This window comes from Rhinolophus sinicus, linkage group LG10, assembly GCF_036562045.2.
Source record: "Rhinolophus sinicus isolate RSC01 linkage group LG10, ASM3656204v1, whole genome shotgun sequence".
Lineage (NCBI taxonomy): Eukaryota > Metazoa > Chordata > Mammalia > Chiroptera > Rhinolophidae > Rhinolophus > Rhinolophus sinicus.
This window is the reverse complement of record NC_133759.1, coordinates 63,155,399-63,182,225: the sequence shown is the minus strand read 5'-3', so window position 1 is coordinate 63,182,225 and position 26,827 is coordinate 63,155,399. Positions and strand designations below refer to the sequence as shown.

The 26,827-nt window shown below is 37.9% G+C and overlaps 1 protein-coding gene across 13 annotated transcripts in view; it reads right to left on the bottom strand.

The window, feature by feature from the left end:
- Positions 1 to 8,623: 8,623 nt before the first annotated feature.
- Positions 8,624 to 26,827, bottom strand: part of MITF (melanocyte inducing transcription factor) — a 204,090-nt gene continuing 185,886 nt past the window's right edge. For 7 of the 13 annotated variants that reach the window (XM_019711740.2, XM_074313271.1, XM_074313273.1 and 4 more), the window contains 5 exons: positions 24,890 to 25,007; positions 22,487 to 22,543; positions 17,698 to 17,773; positions 14,006 to 14,153; positions 8,624 to 9,444 (listed from right to left, as the gene is read on the bottom strand). In XM_019711740.2, coding sequence (XP_019567299.2) covers positions 9,043 to 9,444; positions 14,006 to 14,153; positions 17,698 to 17,773; positions 22,487 to 22,543; positions 24,890 to 25,007 — 801 coding nt within the window. In that variant the 3' untranslated portion in view covers positions 8,624 to 9,042. Of the gene's footprint in view, positions 9,445 to 14,005; positions 14,154 to 17,697; positions 17,774 to 22,486; positions 22,562 to 24,889; positions 25,008 to 26,827 lie in introns of all 13 variants that reach the window. The other 6 variants (XM_019711739.2, XM_019711744.2, XM_019711746.2 and 3 more) reach the window with 1 other exon arrangement.

Sequence of the window (26,827 nt, the reverse complement as noted above, 5' to 3'; positions counted from 1 at the left end):
AAGCTCAAGGAATTCTGTGAGAACTTCAACAAAGAGATAGAAACCAAAAAAAAAAAAAAAAAAAAAAAAAAAAGAAAATGAAAGAAAAAAGAACCAGTCAGAAGTGAAGGATACAATAACTGAAATGAAGAATGCACTAGAAGGAATCACCAGCAGACTAGATGAAGCAGAGGACTGAATCAGTGATTTAGAAGACAAGGTAGCACAAAACACACAATCAGAATAGCAAAGGGGAAAAAGGATCCAAAAAAATGAGGAGAGCTTAAGAGGTCTCTGGGACAACATCAAACACACCAATATTTGCATAATAGGGCTTCCAGAAAGAAAAGAGAGAATGCAAGGGATTGAAAACATATTTGAAGAAATAATGACTGAAAACTTTCCTAAACTGGTGAAGGAAATAGACATATAAGCCCAGGAAGCACAGAGTCTCAAACAAGGCCCACACCAAGACAGATTATAATAAAAATGGCAAAGGTGAAAGACAAAGAGAGAATCCCAAAAGTAGCAAGAGGAAGGCAACTAGTAATTTATAAGGGAGCTCCAGTAAGGTTGTCAGCTGATTTCTGAACAAAAACTTTGCAGGCCAGAAGGGATGCAACACTTATTCAACATGCTGAAAAGCAAGGATCTACAACCAAGATTACTGTTCCCAGCCAGACTATCATTTAAAATCAAAGGACAGATAAAGAGTTTCCCAGACAAGAAAAAGCTAAAGGGGTTCATCACCACCAAATCAATATTACAAGGAATGTTAGAGGGACTTCTTTAAGATGGAAAAAAAAAAAGATAAAAAAAATAGGAATAATAAAATGCAGTAACAACATATCTGTCTACAATTACTTTCAATGTAAATGGATTAGATGCTACAATTGAAAACATAGGGTGGCTGAATGAGTAAGAAAACAAAATCCTTACATATGCTGCCTACAAGAGACTCACTTCAGATTGAAAGACATACACAGACGGAAAATGAAGGAATGGAAAAAGTTATTTCATGAAAATGGAAATGAAAAAAAAAAGTTTATGTAGCAATATTTACACCAGACAAAATACACTTTAAAACAAAGGCTATAACAAGAGATATAGGACACAGTAATTCCACTTTTTGGTATTTATACTAAGAAACCCAAAATGCTACTTTGAAGGGACATGTGCATCCATATGTTCATTGCAGCACTGTTATAATGGCCAAGATGTGGAGGCAGCCTGGGTGTCCATCAATAGAAGAATAGATAAAGAGGAGGCGGTACACATATACAACGGAATATTGTTCAGCCAGGGAAGGGAATGGGTTCTTACCATCTGCTGTGGCATGGATGGACCTGGAGCGTGTTGTGTTGAGTGGAGTATGTCGGACAGAGAAAGACAGATGCAATGTGATTTCACTTATATGTGGAATCTAAAGAACAAAATAAACAAATAAAACAGAAACATGTTCAGAGAACATTTTGATGGTTGCCAGATGCAAGGGGAGTTTAGTGTGTGGGTGAAAAACGGTAAAGAATTAAAAAGTACAGATTGGTTGTTACACAGTAGTCATGGGATTAGGGCATAGCACAGGAATGTAGTCAATAATATCATAATAACGATGTATGCTGTTAGATGGATACTAGATTTATTGGGGTGGTAGATGGGAGGGGTTGGGGGCAGGGTAAAAAAAGGTGAAGGGATTAAGAAGTACAAATTGATAGTTACAAAAGTCATGGGGATGCAAAGCATAGAGAATATAGTCAATAAAATGGTAATAACTGTGTAGTGACAGGTGGGTACTAGTCAAGGGGATCACTTAACTTATAAATGTCTAACCACTATGCTGTACACCTGAAATTAATATAAAATAATACCGAATGTTTAATTGAAAAATTTAAAGAGGGATGGAAGCTGAAGGGAATAAGAGGTTCAAATTTCCTGATATAAAACAAACAAGTCATGGGATGTAATATACAGCATAGGGAATATAGTCAATAATATTGTGATAGTGTGGTACAGTGTCAGATGGTTGCTGGACTTACCATGGTGATCACTTCTTTAGGTGTACAGATGTTAAATAACTATGGTGTAAACCTGAAACTGATGTGATGTATGTTAGCTGTATTTTTTAATAAAAATCTTTTTAGAAAAGACACAGTCGTATTCACTGTTAATGACTTAACTTGATTAGCATAAAATTATATTCATTATACTCTGTTTTAAGAGGTAGATTTTAAGAGGTAGAAAATAATATGCTTGAGAAAGCCTATCATCAAAAATAATGAACAGACAATTTTGGCCATTTAAAGACAGAAGTTACGTGTTATTTCATATGCAACTTTAATTCTCCTGAGAACTCGTAAATAAGATGTGATGATGTGGTTGTAAATAGATATTTCTAGTCCTAGCAAACAGATTCTTTTAACCTAGTACTAATTTCCAATCTTACTTTTTTTTTTTTTAATAAGACTGTGTTCCTATTGACAATATTGTGGCAAACTTGCCAGTACTTGTCTACTGATCACAAATATGATTGTTTTATATGCAAGTGACAGGAGACCAGTTCAAATTGCTTTAAGGAAAGAAGAGGGAGGGCGAGGGAGGGAGCATATGTTTAACGTAGCTTTTGTGGGTTGGCCTATGACCCATTGGTAACTGAACTTTGGAGCTATAACCTGGTCTGTTAGGATTTGCCTGCATTAAAAAAATGAATCATTGACCAGACTTTGTAAATTCTGAATACAGTACAATTCTTCTAACTTCTTTCAACCAAAAGGCAATGAGCAGGACCGGTAGTTGTAAGCCACTGTACTATAGCTTAGATCTGAACCCTACTTCCCAAACATCAGGTGCCTGTATTTGAGGGTGGGAGACATGCAGTATGAAGAACTTCTTTTTCTAACCTCTCATAGAAAAGGTACAATAATGTGAACATAGAAAACATAAATTACTTTTTGAATTCAGGAATATTTTAATGGCAATAGTTTCCTTAACCACGACTTTATATTTTCACAGGAAATGAAAACCTAAGCTAATTTATTAAGAAATAATTTTTAATGCAATGGTTTCTACCTACAGAATAAACAAGTATAAGCATATTTACCTTAGGAAGAAAGAAGAACTGGTTATCAACTCTATATAAATTTCTGTGTACTCTTCAGAATTTCCCAAACTATGTTCTTTGGAACCATTAACAGATGTTTTACACACACACACACACACACACACACACACACACTGTTGTTAAATAAGATTGGGAAACATTATAGACTATTCCCAGTCCTAAAAAGTCTCATTCACAGTATCATATTTCAGAATGTATGTCTTGCAGTAGAGATACCTGTTCAAATTTATTTAATCCAACATTTCCCAAAGTTAACTTCCTCAAAATTAACTACAGCATTTCGCCTCCTAGCTCTACTTCCAATCCCCCATTCCCCAAAGCAACTTTTGGTGGAACTAGTCCCATAAAGTGAAGTTTGAGAAACACTATTTGGTGGTTTTTATCTACACAGATTTGCTGTCTGAACAATATGTAAGGAATTCTGAGTGACAATCACACCCACTTGAATGTAACATCAATTGACTCCATAATGAGAAATTTAAAATGCAAATTGTTCTAAAGCAAACTGCCATTACCATTTAGACGTGTTGCTGAGATTTACTTGGACTTGGGTACTGTCATATTACTTTCCGGAGTATCTGGTATAGTTAATAGGCTCCAAAGGTCTCTTAAGTATTGGGCACACATCTGAGTGGCCGTCTAAATTTTATACATGAATAAGACTGACGATTTTAATATGACAAAGGTACTCTGAACTTTTTTTGGCACATGCCTCTTGGAAACACTGGGAATGGAATGGAAGTGTCTTCATTTGTATTCTGCACAAGATGTATCTTAAGGATGGATTCATGCTAGTGACAGTGAGGGAATGAAGCCGTTGCTATTGAGCTTCAAATGTGGCAGCAAAGAATGAAGAGATGATCGTGACCACCTCTCTCTAAATCTAATGAAAGTTCTAACCCTACAACAATCCTCTTAAATGCGCTTTTCTCCTGCTACTTGGCTATGCATTAAATGTTGGCATACACAGAAACATAAAAACAGGAGTTCTGCAGGTTCCTTTCCGTGGGCTGGATTATGGAGAGTACCTCCTCAGTTATCGGTTCTAAAGACGTCATCAAATTATGTATAACTGAAAATAAAAACCTGAAAACACTTTAATATTGATAGGAAAGTGAACACATAGGGTATAGTCAAGACGCCAGTCTTTAGATACGTAATATCGGTGTATGTCATAAAGCAATAGTCGGTTTAATTCTCCAGGGAATATAATAGCGATTTCAGATCTGGCAAGGCACACTTTCTGGAAATAATATAGCACAGTAATTCTCATGGCACAGGCACACATGCAGAGTATACAGGTTTAATACAATTTAAATATCTATTAGGTCACTTGCACTGAAGATTTTAAAAATATGATAAATTGAGTTTATTATTAATTCTCTAAAATATTCTAAGGCTGGGTCCTAGAGACAGCCATGTTCTCTCCTCTAAAGTAGCCTGTGGCTTCTGTCACCTTGCTCATTCACACAAATATTAGCGCTATGCTAACAGGCAGTGTTGCTCAGGACATGCACTGTTGATGCATACAAAGATTTTAGGTGCTCCGGGCAGTATGGTCTATTTTAATAATGAAGATGATCATGATAATAATCTAAAAACACTTACCATGTACTGAGTGCTGCCAAGCAAAAATCTATTGTCTTAAATTGAATGGTCTTCACAAGACCACCATGTGGTAGCTTTTATTACTATCTCCAATGAACAGAAAGGAAATTGAGGCACAGAGAGGCTAAGTAACCTGCTCAAAATCACACAGCTGGAAAGGGGGAGAGAGAAGATTCAAACACAGGAAGTCTAGCTGAGGGTCCATGCTGATGTTCAGGTAATAATGCCGTAACATAGAATTACATGGAGGAGTCACTAGGGATTCAGGATCCTTACAAAGTGTGAAGTGACTGTTAAGACACATGCCAGGTCAGAAATCTGGGCTAAGGTCCTGCTCCCCACCTCCTGAGACGAACAGCTCCAACTTTCAACTTACCTGCTTTTTCGTCCCCAGAAAATTCTCTCATTCAGATAGAATATCTTTCTACTTTTACATGTTTTTAAGATATCACAATCACATTTCTATGGGAAATATAAATAATTCAAATGACTCTGAAAAAGGGCTCGATTATTGTATACTACACTTTAAGAAAAAAAAAAAAAAAACTTAAGAAAAAGCTGACAATCAGATCAGAGCATTATAGGGAGTTTCTTGCTCATTTTCTCCAGAGGTTAAACTAGAATATTTTTTTAAGAGGGCAGAAGTTTAAGGTCTAGCTAGGGAATAAAGACATGTTTTGTCTGACACTTCCAAAGTCAAATCCAGCATTTATCAAATGATTCTTAAGTGCTGCATTTAAAAAAAAAAAAAAAATGCCAGGAACTGGCAGCCTGGGTATATTAAGATTAAGCTTTCATTATTATAAATTTGTATTTTAAAAACCCAATATCTTTTTTGTAAATATGCATGGGTTTCTCTGATAATTTCTCTTCTTGTAAAACCACTTCACTGAAACATTTTAAATAAAACTTCTATATCTAAAATGAATTCTTGGCATTTGGGAGTTTAAAATCTCCCCCAAATTCAGAAGGGAAAAGAAGCTGCATAATTATAGTTCATCTGAATGCAATTCATAGAGTAATCAAAAATGTTTAAAACCAAAAAGTAGTATCTTAGAATGGCATTTAAAACAAACACAAAAAAAGTACTTACCGACATTTTAAAATTTTTCACGCAATTTGTTATTCACTAAATCTGAAAAGAAATGAGCACTACCTTTTTTGATAAGGCAAACAATATTCAAAATTGGCATTAACTAATTAAACACAATTGACCACCACTATGTGAAAAACCAAATGCTTTAATGAGGCTATCAAGAACAACAGTTCAATTATATATTTGGATACATTAATATTGATCCATAATATACAGTGCTATGGACCATACAGAAATTAACTGGTGCATCCAACAGCAGATGACTACATTACAGTACCAAGCGTCCGCAAGAGACAGTCATTTGTCGTGTGTTTTTTTTCAAGAAATAGGGTTTTTTAATACACTGCTGTCAACATCAACTTTCCCCCAGTGCATTTAAAAAATATTGATAAGTGCATTCCTTTGTGCTTTATTTTGTATCTTTTAACTTCCTCTGTATTTTATTTGTTCTTATTGCTTTATTATTTAAAAACAACCAGAAAGAACTCTGTCATTCTGCATATGACCAAGTTGGTTGCATGGTTTTTGGCAAAGTCAGAAGGTTTGGTATTTCCATTACCTGACCCAGAGGCAGGTGGACAAGTTTGGCCTGCTAGTCACTCCAGATGGAGGTCCACCCCTGAGTCACAATTCTGCACCCAGAGATGGGGGAGTGGTGTGGATCATTCATCATAGACGGTGAGCTGAAACCACTGCCTTGTGGTTTAACTAGTCCCTAAAACGCATCCACACTCTATTTGGCAGAAAAGAAATAAATAAAACCACCCTGGAAGTTGCAGCATTCTCCTGGGCTTATTCACCTGCCACTCCCAGAAATTGTCTCTTAAGAAGAAGGGGAAAGGGCAGCAGTGAATGGTGAGCTCAGGAGATGTGAGATCCAGGGCAGTGGAACAAGATGCCATGCTTTCTCTCAACAAACCTTCCTATCAGGGAGCTTAGCCCTGGCTGTGGGTTAGTCAACCTTGCTGTTTTTAAGAACCTTCCAAATCAGCTAAAAGAAACTAGCATCATACCATTGCAATCTTTGACTTTTGCGCCCAGCTCCCCTCCCCCCCATATAAATATGAAGAGAAAAATAGACAATGCTATGATTGTATCAGTGAACACTATGGTACAATTAGCTGTTCATGCAGATTTGCATCACTATTCTAGGAAAAGAGCTATACAATTAAGGAGGTTGAAAGAATGGGAACCAATTTCCCTACCCCCTTAAGTAATAAAGCTATAAAACTGATAGCATCATCAACGTTTCCAAGGATTCTCATTGCCCAGCGTGCATGGGAACTACACAGCTGATTATTGTCACGTAAGCCATCCACACATACACCTGACAATCACTCCTCTCTGAACCCTCCAACACCCATCACCAATTCACATTTGACACTTAAACTTATTTTCTTTTTTTAAAAAAACCCTCCTGAATAAGGTTTCCTGATGAAAGAAGTTGGCACTCTGTCACTAAAATATATTTAATATTAAAAATATCTGAAGGAAAATTGGAAGCTCTTCTATTGTCTACATAGGCACCATGCTACGGTACATGTCCCCTTGACTACAGACTCCATCTTGAAACTTTCTCCCATGTTACAGTTCAGTCAGTGCTCGCCCCAAAAAAGATTACTGCTAATTTAAGGCACTTCATTCTGAATGGATATGCGTTATATCACTTGCTATTCAATTGTGGGCTGCTACTGCGAAATTCCATTCAACAGTCTGGCTCTTGACACCACATATTATCTGTATAAAACATCTAGGCCTGATAGAATACATGTCACACTACTGTTATTGCATAGGACTACACAAGTAGATAATGCACGGAAACTAACTTTACAACATTGCTGCTTTTTAAAACATTGTTATCAAGTAACAGTAATTTGCCAATACAGTATTTCTCTCTTTAAAAAAATTCAGCAAGTTTGCTGAAATAAACCTCAATTTAAATGACCATAATGGGCGTATTAATGCTATGGTTATCAGTCTCCAAGAATATTGCTATTTTTATATCACTAAAAATAAATATGTAGGTTTATTCTCCCTAGAAAGCAGGTTTTAACCTATTAATACTACACCTTAAATGTGTGGAAAAACAGTTCTGAGTGAGGCTGTAATATACAAAACATTTGCAAAGCTCTCTTTAAACACAAGACCTTGCATAAAAGTTTTCTTTCGTGTGTGTACAAAGAATGCAGAAAACCACCAGTGAGTTGTAAAAATATTGAAAACTTGCCACTTTAAGATGCATATTCTTACAAATACAAACATATTGAAAAGAAGATGATAATAAAGAATCTGTACAAATCAAATGAACAGTAAAACATAATTTAAAAATAAAAATAGTGAAGCCAATTAGAAATGTGTCCAGTTCGGTTTTCTTATCAAAAATCAAAATTGAATGAAAAAAAAGTAAAACTTTCAGTGCTCCTCAATGTTTTACTTTGAGAGGACATTAGTTTTCGTTTCAAAATAAAATAGATCTTATGAAAAACTGAATCATACTCATTGATGAGGAAAATCATAACAGCACAGAGTGAACCATTAGACCCCGTGTTTCAGAGTCTTGGCCTGTCTCCCTTCAGTTTCAGTTGCACCTAAGTAAAGTATCAGTTATGTTTACTAACAAGACAATTGTCATGAAAATGGTTATATTTTTTTCTTTTACAGAATATAGTATTTCTTTAAACAGTTTGCAGTATAAAGACTGAATACTGCTAGAAGGGTATTGTATCTTTAAGACAGTACCAATGAACACATTTACAAACTGGAAAAAATTTTGTGTGGATTTTCTTTTCTTTCCTCTCTCTGCCTTTCTGTGTCTTTCTTCCTTTCTTTTTTTTTTTTTTTTTTTTTGTTGGTTGCTTTACATTCTTTTGATTAAACTTTACATTTAATTTCCAAGGAAGTCACAGGGGGTGACTCAAACCATGTTTCCCCTGAATAAGAATGGACAGAAATTTCTCTGATGCAAAATCCTCTTGCTCAGAAAGCTAACGTCCGGGGTGAATTCAGTTCACAGATACTGTACACTTATTGTACAATACTTTGGAGGCATTTGTAGTTGTAAAATAGAATATACAAGTCTGTTTCACAAAATTCTAAAAATAAAATATATCCTGGGCTATTGATAAATCATGAAAAAAATTTCATATTAAAGGAAAATTATCAAGAAAACCCCTTCAGGTCAATTATGAAATCTACGAGTCGGGGAAGAAGCAGTCTGTGAGGATGCAGAGTAGGGGCTGTGCTAACAAGCGTGCTCGGTCTCCTCCATGCTCATACTGCTCCTTCGGCTGCTTGTTTTGGAAGCTCCAGGGGACACTGACGACAGAAGGGGATCAGTGACGCCAACAGGAGAAAGAGTATCATCCATCAGGATGTCTTCCAGTTTAGATCCCATTTTCGTGGGGACGTTGTAGGCTTGGCCGCTCTCGGTCCCGGGTCCGAGGTTGTTGCTGAAGGTGATGGTGCCGTCTGTGAGATCCAGGGTTGTTGTACAAGTTAGGTCTGCGTGATGTGGAAGGAGGTCTTGATTGCAGTTCTCAAGAGATGGTTCTTGCTTAATGATCCGATTTACCAAATCTGGAGAGCAGAGGCCCGTGGATGGAATAAGGGAAAGTCCATGCGCTCGAGCCTGCATTTCAAGTTCCTAAAAGAAAAGTCAAGTTCAGCAAACAGATGGAGCACAGAGGATTTCAGGGCAGTGAAACTACTATATATGACACTAAAAGGATGGACACACATCATCATGCACTTGTCCAAACGCATAGGATGTACACCACCAAGAGTGAACCCTGACGGAAGCAGGGTCTTTGGATGATAATGATATATCAAAGTAGGTTCACTAATTGTAACAAAGGTACAGTCCGGAGGGGGATGGAGAGAGTGGACGAGGCTGTGTGGGGCGGGGGCGGGAAGTACATGGGAGAGCTCGGTACCTTCTGCTCAAGGTTGCTGTAAACCTAAAATTGTTCTGGAAAAAAAATAAAGTCTATTAAAAAATCAGACACTTACAGGGAAAACAACAAACATTAAAATAAAATTGTTTGCTCTTTTAAATGATGAATGCCGTATTTCTTAAAGTATAAGTACCACTGGTACTAAATGAGATAATTTTTGGGTGGTATATGGATTTTACTATGTATTAAATATAGAGACAATCTCTCATAGATGTTAGTGTTCACAATGAGGGTAAGTTAGAAAATATAAAAATAAAATTTCAAAAAGTGAGGTGATTAAAGGAAAATATTTGGTAAATAATGTCATTCCATGGTCCCCAAACTGTGCACTGAGGTTTCCACAGGTGCTGCATGAACTCACAGGGTACTGGGGGTATTTTAAAGTTTCAAGAGAAATGGCGATACTACTGTGAGAGCTGTCAGACTCAGGAGAGTTCATGGTTTCAGCCTTATAGTGTGCTACACTCATTTCCATCACATCGTGCCATCACAAAGCTGGATTTGGGGTGACTGCTGTGAGAAAAAGAAGTCCTGCATGAAAATCAACGTGGAAAACGGGGTGGTAGTCCAATGTGATTCCAACACAGTCCCATTAGAAAGTACTGTGGTTATTTACAAATACTATACAAATGCTACTTGTTTTTCAATTTATATGTTTTACATTTTCAAATGGTTCCTCAGTTGTTGGGACCTAACAGAAATGGTCTAGGGGCGCAGTGAAAAAGTAACTAAGACACTAACGGCACCATGAACTAAGAAAGTTTAGGTAGTCACGGCAAAAGTTGTGAAGGTCCTATACAAGTAACTGAAGTTTGAGAAGCAGCATTTAGCCCATCTCACCATGAGAAATGGAATTTTTGTTTTTTTAAATTCCACCAAAACGTTCTATACTTTCTTTACATTTCATATGTTGAAATCCTAATCTCCAGGACCTCAGAATGTGATTGTATTTGGAGACTGTCTTTAAAGAGGTAATTAAGTTAGGGTGGGCCCTAATCCAATATCCAACAGGACTGCTGTCCTTATAAGCAGAGGCGATTAGAATGCAGAGATGCATAAGGCCATGTGAAAACACAGGGAGAAGGTGGTTATCTACAAGCCAAGAGTGGTTGCAGGAGAAACAAACCCTGCCTATACCTTGATATTGGATTTCCAGCCTTCAGAGAACTGTGAGGAAATAATTTCTGTGGTTTAAGCCTCTTGGTCTGTGGTGTTTGTTACGGCAGCTCGAGCTGCCTCATTCAATTCCTGTGTCAGAGACTTGGTCACCTCACAAGGTCTTCCCTTCCCTTCCTGAATATCCCTGGCCCCTCGAAAAATGAACCAGAGACCCTAACTGACTCTCCAATAAACATCCTACCTCCACGCCAATGTCATCCTTTCTATGTTTGTGATACAATAATATGCTAATAACAGAACATAAATTTCAAACAAGTCACCTTGCCTCATCAGAGAGGGAAAAGTGCTCCACAACATGACGTGGCCTCTCAACCTTTGCCCATGAGCCCAGAGGTACATGTTCTAGAAAAGTCATGTTCAGCCTACATTAAAGGTTGTTTGACCCTCAAGATCTTTCTCTGGATACAATACAATAAGAGACGGGAGCCTGAGACGCACATCTCCAGAAACACAGGTCTCTCCAGGCATCATTTTAAAGCCCTGGGCGGTTTCATTACACAGTAGTTCCAATGATTATTAAGGCTTCACACTCGCTCCTCTGTGAAAATTTTTGCATGCATCACTTAGAATGGAAATGAAAGCAAGCCCTAACATCTAAGCTGAAAGCATGCAGTCTTATAAATCTGCACCAACATGCTAATAAGAACAGCACCCCACACGTGTAGTTTGTCTTTAAAAAAAAAAAGTTAGATGAAGAGAGGCAAACATCTTACTCTAATCTTTTGTTATTTAATTAAAAATATTTATCAGCTGACTAAAGCATCACTTAGATGCTAAATAATGTGGTGCATCTCATCCTGAAAGCCCAGGCGCTCGGCATTGCAGAGTCTTCGTAATCAACAATGTTTTCCATGATATGCAAAAGTTCTAAAGGCTGTCACTGCAAGAAACCCAAGACACTGTCACTCTGGAATTTCCATTTCACACATTTCACACTATTCCTGTTTCACACAAATAGACATATTTGGAACCTTAAAACAAAAGCTAGCCTCTCTTTCAAAACAATTAATATCTTTTAATATTTGTATAAGGAAATAATACCTTAGTACAAGCTTGTTTTATGACTGTGTACACTAAGTTCAATAGACTGAAGCCCAGTGTCTGCTTCCTGGAGATGGAACATGGAACAAACAACAAAAGCCAAAAAAGGGGGAAAGAAGGGAAGGAGGATTTTCAACTTACAGTTTCCCCTACTTCACCACTGAGATTTAAAATGCACCCCCGAGAGGAGAACCATCTTCGCCTCCCTGCCCCATGGCAGAAAAGCGCCGCAGTGCAATGAGAGCTGTGACATCTACAAGTGTCAACTGTGTTGTGGGGCATGAAAAAGATCGGACACCATTATTACCAATGGATTACTCTGTTAAGTAAGTTCAGTGTCTGGGGCTGACACCACTAGATGAAACATGCTGGTCTCTAAAGCATCACGCTTTGCACTGCCTTCCATAAATAGTTGCACTGGAAATCTGAAACACAACCAGGGCTCTATGGCAAAATCTGGTAAGAGGTGTGTCCATCTACTGCAGAAGAAGGTACAATGTCACTGACTCTTACTGGTAGGCTACATTCAAAGTCAGCGAGTCAATTAAAATTACTCTTGCAAACTCCTTTGGTCATTAGCAGACTCAGGTTTTCTTTCTCTCAGGACATTTTCAGAGGCAGTTGTCTTTACATCAGCATAAGAACCTGAGTGCCTAAGAAAAGCACCAGGAGCTGACACTTAAGAGGGATCCCCCCATGCCATGCTTACACTGGTATGTACACCCCCAAATGAAATGACAGATGAATTCTACATATTATTAAATTAGTATTTCTCCCTGTAAGAATATATAAGTTAAAGCTACATATGGCCATAACTTCACTCTCCGTACTATTTCTTACATTTATATCTTGATGACAAGATCCTCTGGGTGTCCCAAGTTCCTTATAAACAAGGGCTTTGACCATGGACTGCAACGGATGCCCAATATTAAGGCATCTTTGTATTTAACTACTACAGTCAAGTCTCATTATTCACAGTAATTATTGCTATGAACTCAATGTTTGTGTCTCTCAAAATTCACATGCTGAAACTTAATTCCCCAGTGTTATGGTGTTTGGAGACTGGGCTTTGGGAGGTGATGAGGTCACGAGAGTCGTGCCCTCATGAATGGGAGGAGCACCCTAAAGCACCCCAGAGAGCTCCCCCTCCCCTCCCACCACGCGAGGCTACAGCAAGAACATGGCTGTTTCTGAACTAAGAAGCGGGCCCTATCACCCACTGAACCTACCGGGGCGTTGATCTTGGACTTCCCAGCCTCCAGAACTGGGAGAAATAATGCTTAGCGTGTAAGCCACCAGTCTGTGGTGTTTTTGTTATAGCAGCACAAATGGAATAAGACGCTTATGTTCTCCCAAGTGCCTGAATACTGAGTGAGGGAAAACTGAAGCACTGCTCCTAGCGGACATACAGGGTTAGGCTTCCGCAGCCTTTGGTCACATTTTCATACATAACCTTGTTTCATGTGTGTTTCTGTTTAAAGACACCTTATTTAATATATAATGTTGATTTATAAACGTAGAAGTCACAGCCAATAGCACTACAACTCAGGTCTGAACGACACTTATCTCCGTAAGACACATCACAGCCTTCTCCTGCTTCAGAGTAAACGCTACCCAACACGTGGGCACTCTGCTTAGAGGCCGCTTTAAACAGCAACATCCCCACAAAAAACACAAAAGTGTGAAAAACATGGCACTAAACTGACTGCAGAAAGGACACTCGTCCTTTTTATAGTGTGAGCTGAAACGAGAAGGCAGAGCCTCACGAGTTCCATCTTAACTGAGAAAATGGTGTCAGGCTCGCCGACTGTGCTGCTCTGCACGTGCTGACAATGGCCATGAAAGAGCCACACAGTGATCTGGGGTTACAAGTAGATGCTTACGAGCAGGCAAATCCAATCGGGAACTCACGAATAATGAGTACTGACTGCATTAGGGTCCTGTGGGTCTACTCCCTCGTGGCTCATTATAGTTACCCTTTCTTCTCCCCTTCAAGTCAGTAACACGTAGTACATTTTACACAACACGTACCTGTATTCTGAGCAACAAATGCCGGTTGGCATGTTCCAGCTTCTTCTGTCGGTTTTCAAGTTCCTTTGCACGTTGCTGCTCTCGTTGTAACTTTCGGATGTAGTCCACAGATGCTTTCAAAATGGTTCCCTTGTTCCAGCGCATGTCTCTGTGAAGAAAATGGAAGGAAACAGACTTTTGTATGGTTTGAGGCTCAATGAAAGTTCCACATTCAGCGCATTCAGCATCTAAAGACGTGATAACAATTATTAGTTGATAAGAGCTGTCACTCACTGAGTTCTTGCCACATGCTGGACACTGTCCCCATGTGTCTTACATATAATCTTACTTAACCCAGACAAGCCCCCAGAAAGGAGGACATAGCGCACGAGTTGAAATAGACACTGTTGACTGAAACTGCCCCGTCATTTGTCACAGAGCTCCTATAAGGTGGAGACAGGGCTTAGTCTAGGTTTCTGATTGCAAAGTCAGTATTCCTAACACTGTATTAAATAGTTACAGCTTTCTACGACTATAAAAATTCACCCCGACAGACAGACAGAAAAAGCTGTGGTAAAAAAATTCCGTGAGATCTCCTTACTTGATTGTGTGTGGTATAGAAGTGGCATCCTTTGATTTTAGCATGACTTGTCATGGGCAGGTTATCTAACTTCTCTCTGTCTTCATTTCCTCGTTTATAACATGACGATAAGTACATTTATAGGAGCAGCCTCATAGATATGTTATTGGAATCAAAGGAGGTACTTTATATAAATATGCTGTGAAAAGTTTAAAATGCAATTCAAATGGAGCAAACACTGTGTTAAAGGGCTGAATATAATTATAATTGCTATCTTTAGATAGCATTTACTATGTGCCAGGTACTTTTACAAGTATTTTATAGCTCATTCAATCATATCAACCTCAGTGGGTAGGCATTAATATTATCCTCATTTTACAGATTTGAAAACTAAGGCACAGAGAGGGTAAGTAATTTGCCCAAAGTAACACAGCTGGGAAGTGGCAGCTCCAGGAGGCCTCAATTATCTGGCTCCAGACTCCATGCCCCAAACCACTATACGATTTTTCCTCTTTATGTGACTGAGTCCTCAAAACAACTACACTAGGCAGGAATATGCTGAAACACGCCCCCCCCCCCCCCCCTTCTTTTAACAGATGAGAAAAGTGAAACATAAGAACCAAAGTATCTTCCCCAAGGTCAGACATCTAGTAAGAGACTATTTTGGAATTCAAAACCAAGCAGCCTGAGCTCAGTGCCTCTCAGTTTTGAATCACTATAGCTTTAATGTATTTATATGTGAGAAAATTAAAAATGCCATTAAAATGTAGGTAAAAGTGAGTTGAAAAATTTAGAGCACTCCAGAAAAATAATGAATGTAATTATAATTACATAAGTGATACTTCTATAGCCTTTAAATTAATCTGAGCCCTTTTACAGACAATATTCATGATGACAATGACAATAATGATGAAAAGAAAAACAATTTAATGTATGGAAAACCTCCTAAACCATAATCTATAGCTGCTAAAAGCAGAGGCAAGTATCAGGTGGGACCTGTGAATGGAGGGGCATTAAGAAAAGCCACCAAGTAATTGATCCTCTTATGGGTTAGATCAGCGGTGTCCAAAACTTTTTTCAACATTTTTCACCAAGGGCCATATTTGGTAAAATACACAAACAGCCAGGCCACTCACTTGAGGTGAAGTACGTATTGCCTCACCTGGTTTATTTAAGTAAACTAAATATATTTTTGGAATTTGCTGCGGGCCAATTAACAATGGAGCATGGGCCGCAGTTGGCCCGCGGGCCGCAGTTTGAACACCCCTGGGTTAGATGAAGAACAAAACAGAAGTTCTCCCACAAGAGGCAGAGTTACAGTCCCAGGAGAATTCCTGCGGGTTGATCGCTGGGGTCTGAGGCCAAAGAAGGTAACCCAGGAGGTGTCTTGAGACACTCAGACTGAGCATAGAGTCAACCTGCTTAATGTTCAGGGCAGAGAGCAAAGAAACTGAAAGGTCAGCAGCCATAGAGAAAGTAGCTATAATGAAAGATGCCTTAAGGAAACCAGTAAGGTGAGACACCAGTTACTGAAACGTGCATACAGCTACTCAGTTTTTAAGAAGTGACTATTTCAACAAATTATCTTGGGTTTTGTTTCCTTGGGAGACCCAACCAATTAATTACGCTTCTAGGCTTAAAAGAAGGGTTTTTAAACATTTTTTTTTTTTTTTGTAATGAGAAAGGCCCTTCTTTTCATATAGAAGTGAACACAGATCTCTAATATATACATCAACAAAAGCAGATCTGCTCTAGGGAAGGAGAAAGTATGAGGCTGAGACCCTGATTAGCTAGTCTGTGTCTCTATAGCAGCCCCAGAGTCTGTTCCAGAAACCTGGTATGGGAAAACCCCCGTAATAGATTATAGTCCATTTTACCTTAAAACAATGCCTACAATTAAAGATCACTATCAGTTCAGATTATAAACACATAAGTATTCTAATACAATGGAGAAAGAAGATATGCAAATAGAGGCTTTCACTCCAGCCCCATAATTTCATAATATGTTGCTAAAGATATTCACATGCTACAGTTTAAAAGAATATGCTAAAAAGTGAGAGCTGATAAAGAACAGGAAGATGGGAATTCAATTTCAACTATCATGCAAGACTGACTATAGGAAATGAAGGTCACAGCCCCTAAGTAGGATAAATTTGTGCTGCAGAACTGAGAATTTGAATGTTTTGAGTTTCAAAATGGCTTTCCTTGAAAAACCTGGGAAAGCAAAATGTTGATGATGGAAATTGTGCTTGAACATTAATCAGAACCACTTTACAATGGGCAATGGTTTTATTTTATTTTGTCACAAATTCCCTGACAATAATGTGAAGAGCAAATTTAATAAGCCTTGCATGAATAATGCTTGATTTCATCTTTACATTTTATTAGGTAGCTAAAAGGTCATATTCACAGGCTAATTTCATAGAATGCCTGTGGGAGCCATTAAAGTGTATAGATCCTCTAGCCCCTTAACTTCAAATGGGCCAGTTTCTAATGGATAAAAATTGTGTATTTGTTGTCCTATTTGCTGATGTTGCTAGCAGGAAAATTATCTTTACAGCTGTTATCTCTGAAAAGGGATGAGGGAAGGGACTGAAGCTGAAATCCCAAATTGTCTGACCTGTACTTAGAAGAGGATTAAAAATTACTTTTTTTCTAGATGGGTAAAACATACAAAGAGTATGCAAAAAACAATTGACCGATATTGCTAAACGTGAAGTCTCCAGTATCAGCTCTCAGAGCCTAGAAATGTTGTACGAGTTGAAGAATAGTCAACAAATCTTGCTTTAACAGCTACTGAAATCTCTGTCCTGCATAAACTGTTAAAATAGTTTTTCTTTAGCAGCTTGGTGTTTATTTGCCAAGGATTCTCAGATTTCAAAAAAGCTACCTCCTCACACCCAAAGCTAAGTATCTCAGGTCTAATCATCATTTTGTACAATTCAGTTTACTTCTCTCAAAATTTTAGTTTGATGAGACTAACCGAAAGAAAGGTGTAAGAAGTATTTAGGAATGAAACCAAAGGGAGAAGGGGGACTTCTTTACACTAGTTTTTATAACTGTGCACTTTTGCAACATATGAAAAAACATTAAGGTACAAAAAAATATACGATGCACACACAATTGTACTCACGGATCATTTGACTTGGGAATCAAAGTACCTAGTTCTTTAATGCGGTCATTTATGTTAAATCTTCTTCTTCTTTCAACTTCAAGAAAAGAGCACAGAAAGGACTATTAGTAAGAGTGCCACGTTCGCATTAACGCGTCTCATTAAAGGCATGCATGTATCAACTTCACTGACAGAACCATGTACACCTGAACCTGTTTTCACCATGGTTTTGGTACTGAGATTAAACCACTTTTTAAAATGAGCTACCTTCTATCATTTACAAAGTTCTGATATATACAGTTTCTCACTCGATCCTGTAACAACCCTGAAATTAGAATTATTATCATCAGTTACAAATGACAAAACCACTTAGAAGATATTAAGGACCTGAAGAGGACACGTGGCAATAAATGGAGAACGGCCCGAACTGAACCCTGACCCTGCGACCGGGGTGGGCAACTTCCTACAAAGGGCCAGGTAGTGAGTACTTCCAGCTCTGTGGGCTACACTGAGGCAAAAACTGAGGCTATCATGTAGGTACTTACATAACAAGAGAGAAAACAGATTTCCACAAATTATTTATTGACAAAAGTCAAAATGTGATAATACTAACCAGGTACAATTTTTTTTTTTTTTTTTTTTGCAGAGCAAGTCTACTAACAAGAAGCACTGGATGCCAAAATTTGGATTTTATATAATTTCCATATATTCCAAAATACTATTCCTGTTTTGATTTTTCTAACCTTTTAAAAATGTAAAAAACATTCTTAGTCCACAGGCCATACAAAAACGCCTGCTCTAGCCCAGCGCTGCCCAATAGAAACACAATGCAAGTTACATATGTAATTAAACATTTTCTAGGAGCCATGTTAAAAAAGTAAAAAGGGAGGTGAAATTAACTTTAGTATTTTATTAAACCTAATATATCCAAAATATTATCATTTCAACATATAATCAATATGAAAATTTATAAATTTGATATTTCCATTCTTTTCTTTGCACTAAATTTTTGAAATCCAGTGTGCATTTAACACGTACAGCACATCACAATTCGGACAAGCCACATTCCAAGTGCCCAACAGGCAGATGTGACCAGTGGCTACAGGACTAGATAACACACCTGAGAAATCAAGTGCAGCGTCTTTAGCTACACCACGCATCCTAACAGCATTTCCCTCTTATAAATTCAGTTGTGTGTTCAACTAAGTTATCCTCTTCTTGGGGGTAGGGAGATAGTAAAGCATATGAGTTAATAAATGTTTCTAATTTGCCTGTAGCCTGGCAAATAAATTCTAAATAATGTAAGGTCTAGTAAACTGAATTAAAAATGTTAACATTTTACTTTAAACATATTATAACCTATACATATTTTTTATTATTATTAGGTTATTTTGTATAAACTAATACATACTTCTATTTGACCCACTTAGATAAATAATATTATTCACTATTTTCCCAATTTATATTGCATTTTTTAATCTGAGTGATTATTTCTATGATGAAATCAGTTCTATATATTACTGTCTTATTAGACTTCTATAAAACAGAAATAGTAAGTGATACTCAATAGTTGTGAAGAGGGAATCGTTGGACCTCTGATTTTCTATCTAAACTCCTCTAAACCTCTGAACATGACATGTTTTCTTACTTTTTCCAAGCATATAATAAAATCTGTTGGTTCTACCCTCAAATATTTCCGGAATCTGTCCACGTCCAACTCCACTGCTACCTGATATAAGCCACTAGGACTTCTTGCCTGGATTACTATAACCCTATTAACTGGTATCTGTATTTCACCCTTGTCCACCACTCCCTACCCACTTTGGTCTATCTAGAACACAGCAGCCACAGGGATCTTGTTAAAACATCACTCAGAGCATGCCAATCCTTTGCTGAAAATCCAGCAATCACTTCCCATCTCACCCAGACAAAGTCAAGTCCTCAGGGCATTCTTCAAGCATCCCTCTGACCTCATTTTCCACTCCTCTCCCACTCTGACCATATCTTCGTGACTCACCTGTGTTCCCCCATCACCCCATAACTTCTTGCTATTCCTCAACCAAATCTGACACATTCCCCACTTTGAGACTTCATACTGCTGTTACCCCTTGTCTGGACACTCTCCCCAAAATACCCGAATGGCTCTGCCGTTACCTCCCTGAGGTAGGGATTCAAACTGACCTATGAGCCTCCCCTGCCCATCCTGTTTAAATCTGAACCAGCCCCTCCCATGCCTGTCCTGGCACTCTATCCCCTGGGCTACACTTTGTCTCTTCATAGAGCTTTCTACCATCTAATATCTGCATACTTCATGCATGTATATATGTATGTGTGTGTTTATCGATGTATTCCAAGCATCCATGTGAGCCTAGCACATAGTAGGCCCTCAGTAACTATATATTAAATAAAGAATGATAGTTACAGCAGAATACTACTAAAAATGATTCTGCATCTCTATTTTCTCACTTAACAGCATATTGTTGACATTGCTCACTGTCAACATTTAGATGTACCACATTTTATTTTTAATTCAGTGCTTCCCTCCCCAATTATTTTTACTATACAAATGATGTAAGCTTGTAAAAAATTGCAGAGCATATAAAAGTGTAAAGGAAAAGGTAAAAGCCACCTCTTTACACCACTGAATACCTATATGCCTAAGGAAATTGATAATGATAAGGGTGATTCCTGGTCTTCACCACCCCCTACACACACACAGACACACACACACACACACACACACACAACCATGCATCCCTATACAGTATGTGCTTTTTACGTAATGGGATAGTATACATGTTATTCTGTCACTTGCTCTTGTCACTCGTACTATATTGTAGATATCATCTAAGTCAGGTGAAACAGACCAACCCTATTCTTAAGAGCCACTGAGTATCCCCTAATGGAGGTACCATAATTTATTTACAAATCCTCTACTAATGAATAGACTATTTCAAAGTTGTCACTCTTTTTCAATGGTATAAGAAATATTTTTGCCAAGGCTTGCACGTACATTTTATTCCTAACATACACTTAGCCTATGCTAAAACATAGACTTAATATATTTGTTTGCTCATCTAGTCCGTCTACCTAACTCAAAGGTAAGCTTATAGGGATGGGAAACCGGTCTGTCTGATTCACTTCTATTGAAAAGTGCCTTGCATGTAATGGGGGCTCCATGAATAGTTATGAGTGAATAAATGAATGTGTTCTTTTGCACATTTTGGCAAGTACTCTTACAAGATAAATTCCTAGAAGAGGAAGAGCTATGCCAATGGGCAATCTAACCTTGAGTACTGATTTCTAATGGTTAGATGAGGTTTTAGGATTGTTTCGCAGCCCTCAGAGTTTGAGCTAATCATGTTTGCACTTAACTGGCAACCATGAACTTGAGAGATTTGGTGCGTAAGTAAAGGTGAATACTGTTTTTGACAAGATTTAGATAACATCTAATTATCTTATTTCGAAGTTATTTTAAAAAGATAAAATATCAAAGAGTAAAATTACTTGGAAGCTAGAGGAAACCTTAGAAATATGAATTCAAATATTTTGGTTAAGAGATGAGAAAAGCTTCTCACAACTGACATGGGAACTGGGAAGGGCAGTATCTATTCAAAGGAGAAAATTCACCCGCTCTGGGACCCAGCAACTCCATTTCTCAGTACATAACCTGGCGAAACGAACTTGCCCACACACAGAGGGATATACACAAATGTTCACTGTGGCACTATTCATAACGGAAAAACTGGAACCAAAATAAATACTTAGCAGTAGGTGGATTACTAAACATCACACAGTCACGTTGTGGAATATTATTCAACAGTTTTTAAAAAGTAGATAGATCTAGATTCTTAACAGCAAAAGGTCTTCGACATATACTGTTGAGTAACAAAGCAAGCAGCAACAAATATGGACAATATGACACTGTTCATGTTAAATCATACACAAAACAATGCTTTTCATACTCTGTGTGCATGTGTATGTGTGTGTATTCTTAAATACATGAAAAGAGGTTGGGAAGACCAACAGCAAATTGAAAAAAAAAAAAAAAGACCATTCCTATGGTCGGGGAGAACTTTTGCCTTATTCTATCATTTTTATAAGCACAAAATATTTATACATAATTTACATTCTTAAAAATCAATTTAGGAAAAAGAGGACAGGAGACCATGAGATGAGAAATTCATACACACATGTAAACTATTTCCTACCTCCAAGCCCATCCTTTTATTTTAACTGTGCAGCCTTTGTTACTTCTTTATAAAACAAAAATCTTAACTTTTTATAGGAATAGCTTAAAGATTTGATCAAGATTAAATTAAATACATAAAAAATAATTGTAAGTGTTAAAAGATCTTTTTTTTTAAGTCACAGGTAAAGTCAGAAATTTGGGAAGCTACCTCACCCACTGACTGACTCCCTCCAGATGTTTCATTATTTTTTCTTTCAAATCTCACTGGAGAAGGTGGCCTCATAATCCCCTTTTGTTAATAAGTTCCAGTGTGAGCAGCACTTATAATTGGGTAGTTGGGGATCAAGTCCCTCTCACACGCATACACACATGCACACAAAACCACTACTATAAACAAGGAAAATAAAGAGTCTTCAGGATACTGAAAAAAAATTCAATTTGATCTGAGATAAAACATGGGAAATACACCTTGGTTTCTGTGAAAAACAATTTTCTTCCACAAAATGTACCTTTAACAGCTATATAAATCAATGTCCCTCTAGAATTTCTGGAAAATTTTTGATTTAAGGAGGAGCATCAACTCGGATATCATATCCCACTAACATAAAGCGAACTTACTCAGGTTGTGATTGTCCTTTTTTTGCCTCTCTTTAGCCAATGCTCTCGCTTCAGACTCTGTGGGGAAAATACACGCTGTGCACGTGAATGAAGTAATTAGAAACTGGAACTGTTCAAGGCACACAATAATGTAAACCATAAAACATCTCATTTGCTAAACATATGGAAGCTTATCTGACTTGACTCTAAATAAAATGAGGGTTTTTTAACTTACGGCTTTTAAAAGGTTTGCATTTTTTCAATAGCAAAATATATCAAATAAATGCAAAAACTTGGCTTCTACAAAATAGTAAAAGAAGAGTAACAAGTATGACTGACACACTGTAAACATACAGATATTAACAAGAAAAAATAACTAGGAAACTATGGAAATTTGCTGTTGATAATCTATTATCAAGAGTCATATTTTCTTTTCAGGCAATAGAACTTTTCAATCTTTGATGCCTTTGTAACACACTGACATGGAAACTTATAGTCAGTGAAACAAATAACATGTATATATATACTTATTATATGTGTACTAATATCTATATTTATACATACACATAATTCGGAAGCTAAATTATTTCAGCTGGGAAGGTCAATCCAAATCATTTTCTGTTTCCTCCCTCACATAGAAGCATGACAGGTAGCTTTTGTTTACACACCCTCCAACCCAGTATCTTCATTTTTGTGTTTGTTTCCTTTTGTTTTTCGTGTTCAGCTTGCCAGTCCCACCCCATGGTGCTCTGCCTGTCAGCCTCAACTCACCAAATGTGGACCAGCTCTGGCCAGGCTACCCAGTGAGCTTGGCCATCTAGGGGGCTGTCACCACACCCTCCCCACTAAGGCAGGACCCTTGGCCCAGGAAGGAGGGTTTTCATGGAGGTTGGTACTCCCCTGCAGCCTCAGGGCAGCCTTTAGTATTATCTTCTCTTAGTAGCTAATTGCCTGTACAAGGTTAAGGAATACTTGTTCTAAATCTTCCCCTTTGGAATCACTGTGTGGTTTCTGCTTCCTGACCAGACCCTAATGCAGGTGGGAAAACCGGACTAACAAAGACAGTTCACCCTCCCCGCCCCGCAGGTCAGATATGCTTACTCCTAAGCCTTTTCTCTTCTGGCTGTGTCACGCTGTCAGGGGGCAGAGCCCCAAATCCTATCCATTTTCTCCTTTCCTGGTGTTTTACCCATGTTCTACCTTGATGGGTCACTTCCTAAGATACCAGTGACTCTAGAAGTATATTGTCCACTAGATCTGGTACTTTTTTTAAATTTAATAAATTTGTACCTCCTTCACCTATTTCTTCTACTCCCCACCCCTGCCTCTGTTGTTTTCTTTGTCTCTGAAGAAAAAAAAACAAACCAAGCACATAATTCAAACCTCTACTTTGCACTCAAGTAGTAAGAATTGTATTCCTGTCACTCTAGCCGTATTTTGTTATGATTTAATGTAGATCTCATTTAGCAGTATTTTCTAAGACTTTACGGTGCTTTTCCTCCCTGGTAGGGTACCTCTTATTTGTTGGCTTTTGATGGTTCCTATGTATTCATTAATTACTTATCTTTTTTAACCCAAATCAATGATTTTTTACAATGTCTTTCTCCTGACACAATTTTCTGAAGAATATTTTTAAGACACCCTTGAACAGGACACAAATAGTTTTGCACTAAATGTATATTCTATATCTCAGTCTGTTCACCCAATCCTGCAGGATGCAATGACCAAATAATCAAAGGGGACGATATGAGGGCCGTAACATTCAGCGTGGTAGAATGCCAGTTCTAACATAGCTGCAGCATGTTTTAATGGCCAAATGCCTTCCTTAAAGCGTTCAACAAAATTGTGAAATAGGTCATTTCACACTTGCCTCAAGAAAAAACAATACCCATTGCTCCATTTTATAATTTATTTTTTACTCTGTGTAATAAATCTTTTGTACCTGAGATAGCAAAAATAACAGGAGGTGTCTGAAGATGCAAGAAATACTATATTCTTACTCTGTCACAACTGTGGGCTTGAATGTCTGTCAAAGGAAAATTCAGACCAGGACTCTCAGACTCAAATGCCTCTAGGGGCTTGGCCAGTAACATGAACACCAGACTGGGTGGAGACACTTAACAACTGAAAGTGTTGCCTGCTGCCCTCACTCCAAAGGAGACAACAGTCTAGACACCATGATGGGCGTCCTGAGGAATGGTGTCAGAGTAATGGCGGCCCGATTCCCGGTATCTCAAGAAAGACTGGAAACCAGCATGTTCAAATATAAATCCTCCATCTTAAAATACTGCTCAGTGTTTTAATCACTGCATAGCCCTATGTCTGTGAGTTGGAAATAGCCTGGAGGTCACTGTTTTGGAAACTTTGCTTATTAGAAAATTAACAGAAAATCCTCATTAAGCGGCACATTTGGTAGGTATTTACCTGTGAGCTCCCTTTTGATGTTGGGAAGGTTGGCTGGACAGGAGTTGCTGATGGTGAGGCCTGGGGGTGGCAGTCCTTGATTGCCATAAAGGTCAATCAAGTTTCCAGAGACAGGTAACTGGAGAGACAAAAACAATAATGGAAATCAGTTGTTGAGCAATTCCTAAGTGATTCAGCTAAAACCCATATCCTATTCCAGACTTTATTTAAAGGAAATGGTTTGATGTAAGAAGTCATTTTTTAAAATCAGAAAACATGAGATGTTTACCTTTGCATTCATTCAGACACGTTCTCCTTCGCTAGTTTCTTTTGCAAGAAGAAAGGATGTGAAATCTCACACCAACACAGCTGTACTACCCAGCTTACAGGTTTATTCTGAGCGTGGACACAATGGATAACGTGGTAAACTCATTACCTAGCACATCTAGTAGCATATAATGTTCAGTAAATGTTGCTTATTACTGCAAAATAGGGTTTTATATAGCATGACGTTTTCACCAAATCAGGTTTTTCATCAAAGGCAATTTTCTTCTTCCCTCTCTTCCTCTCTCTTCCTTTTATAAAGAAAAGCAATGAAAGGTGTTTCCTCACTGGAAAAGAAGTGGTTTCCTATTGCTAAAGAAAAGCTATTTTCCTTGAAACTGAAATCTTTCACAAAGCCACAAGAGGGAGCCCATTGACTTTAATAAAAGAATAAAAATGTACACACACACACAAACAAGGAAAAAGAAGTATTTAACTTTCTCAAGCTAGCTTAAGAGTGGTTTACTCTAGTTCTGAATTGAATATTTTAAAGTAGTGAAATTATTGTTATCGTATACGCCTTTTCCTGTAACTAGTTCATGGCAGGAGTTTGAGGTGCCCATTTTTGTAGACCTAAAAGGTCCAAGACATTTTTTCTTCCCACTCCCTGAAATAAAGTCCTAAATATTAACTAGGGGACACAGTTAAGTGGCCATACTACTTCTGCCATAGAAACGTCCCATTTTTAGCTTAATTCAATTCCTATAATTATTATTAGGTTGGTATAAAAGTAATTGTGGTTTTTGCAATTATTAACCTTTTAAACCGCAATGATTTTTGCACCAACCTAATATTACCAGGTACAACTTTGCATCATTTAGCCCTTCCCTTTCTTGACTCACACTCTGAATTGTCTACATCTGAGAAATGTAATTTAGATAGTATTTAAGTGTGATAAAAATGTTGAGTGACCAAGAGGAGTAAAGACTGTACTTCAATTCTACGTTTCATTCTCCAAGTAGCCACTAACATACAGATGAAAATATCCCACAAAATAAAGATAGAATCAGATGTGTTTCCCCTCATCGGTAGCCTATCTACTCCTATCATGGCTTCTAAATAACTACTCTGAAGCCCTAGCTGAAGAGATGGGAAGGGCTGTACACAGAATGTGATTCTTCCTGACAGGTTAACATGACACTTGCTCTGCCACGACTGGGTTGGGGGCAGGGAGGACGGACGGATCAGCAGGCACATCTGTCTCTTTTCCACTCAGTCTTCTTCTCCTTTTTGCAGGTGGGATTAATAGTATGTCAAATGTAATACACATATCCCGCGGCACAAACGCAGATACACAATGAATGCATTGTGCTATAACTTAATCCGTATTTCAAGGCCCTCTAGCAAAGAAACTGACAGTAAAGTGACTTTGATTAGTGGCTGTCATTTCATTAAGCTGTTTTATTTGAAATGGGTTCACCGTCTTAGGGTCAACTCTGCCTTGTATGTGTTCAGTTTTATTCTTGTCCCGCTTAACACAGCAGAGTGAAAGGTGCTGAAATGTCTCAAAACAGCACTGTAAGGAGACAGTTGAAATTATCAAGGTGCTGTGGCATGTCATAACCCCTCTAGAGTCCAAAGATTTATTCTCCTATTTTTCTGAAGTTTCAAATTTTGGGAGAACTACTGGGTATT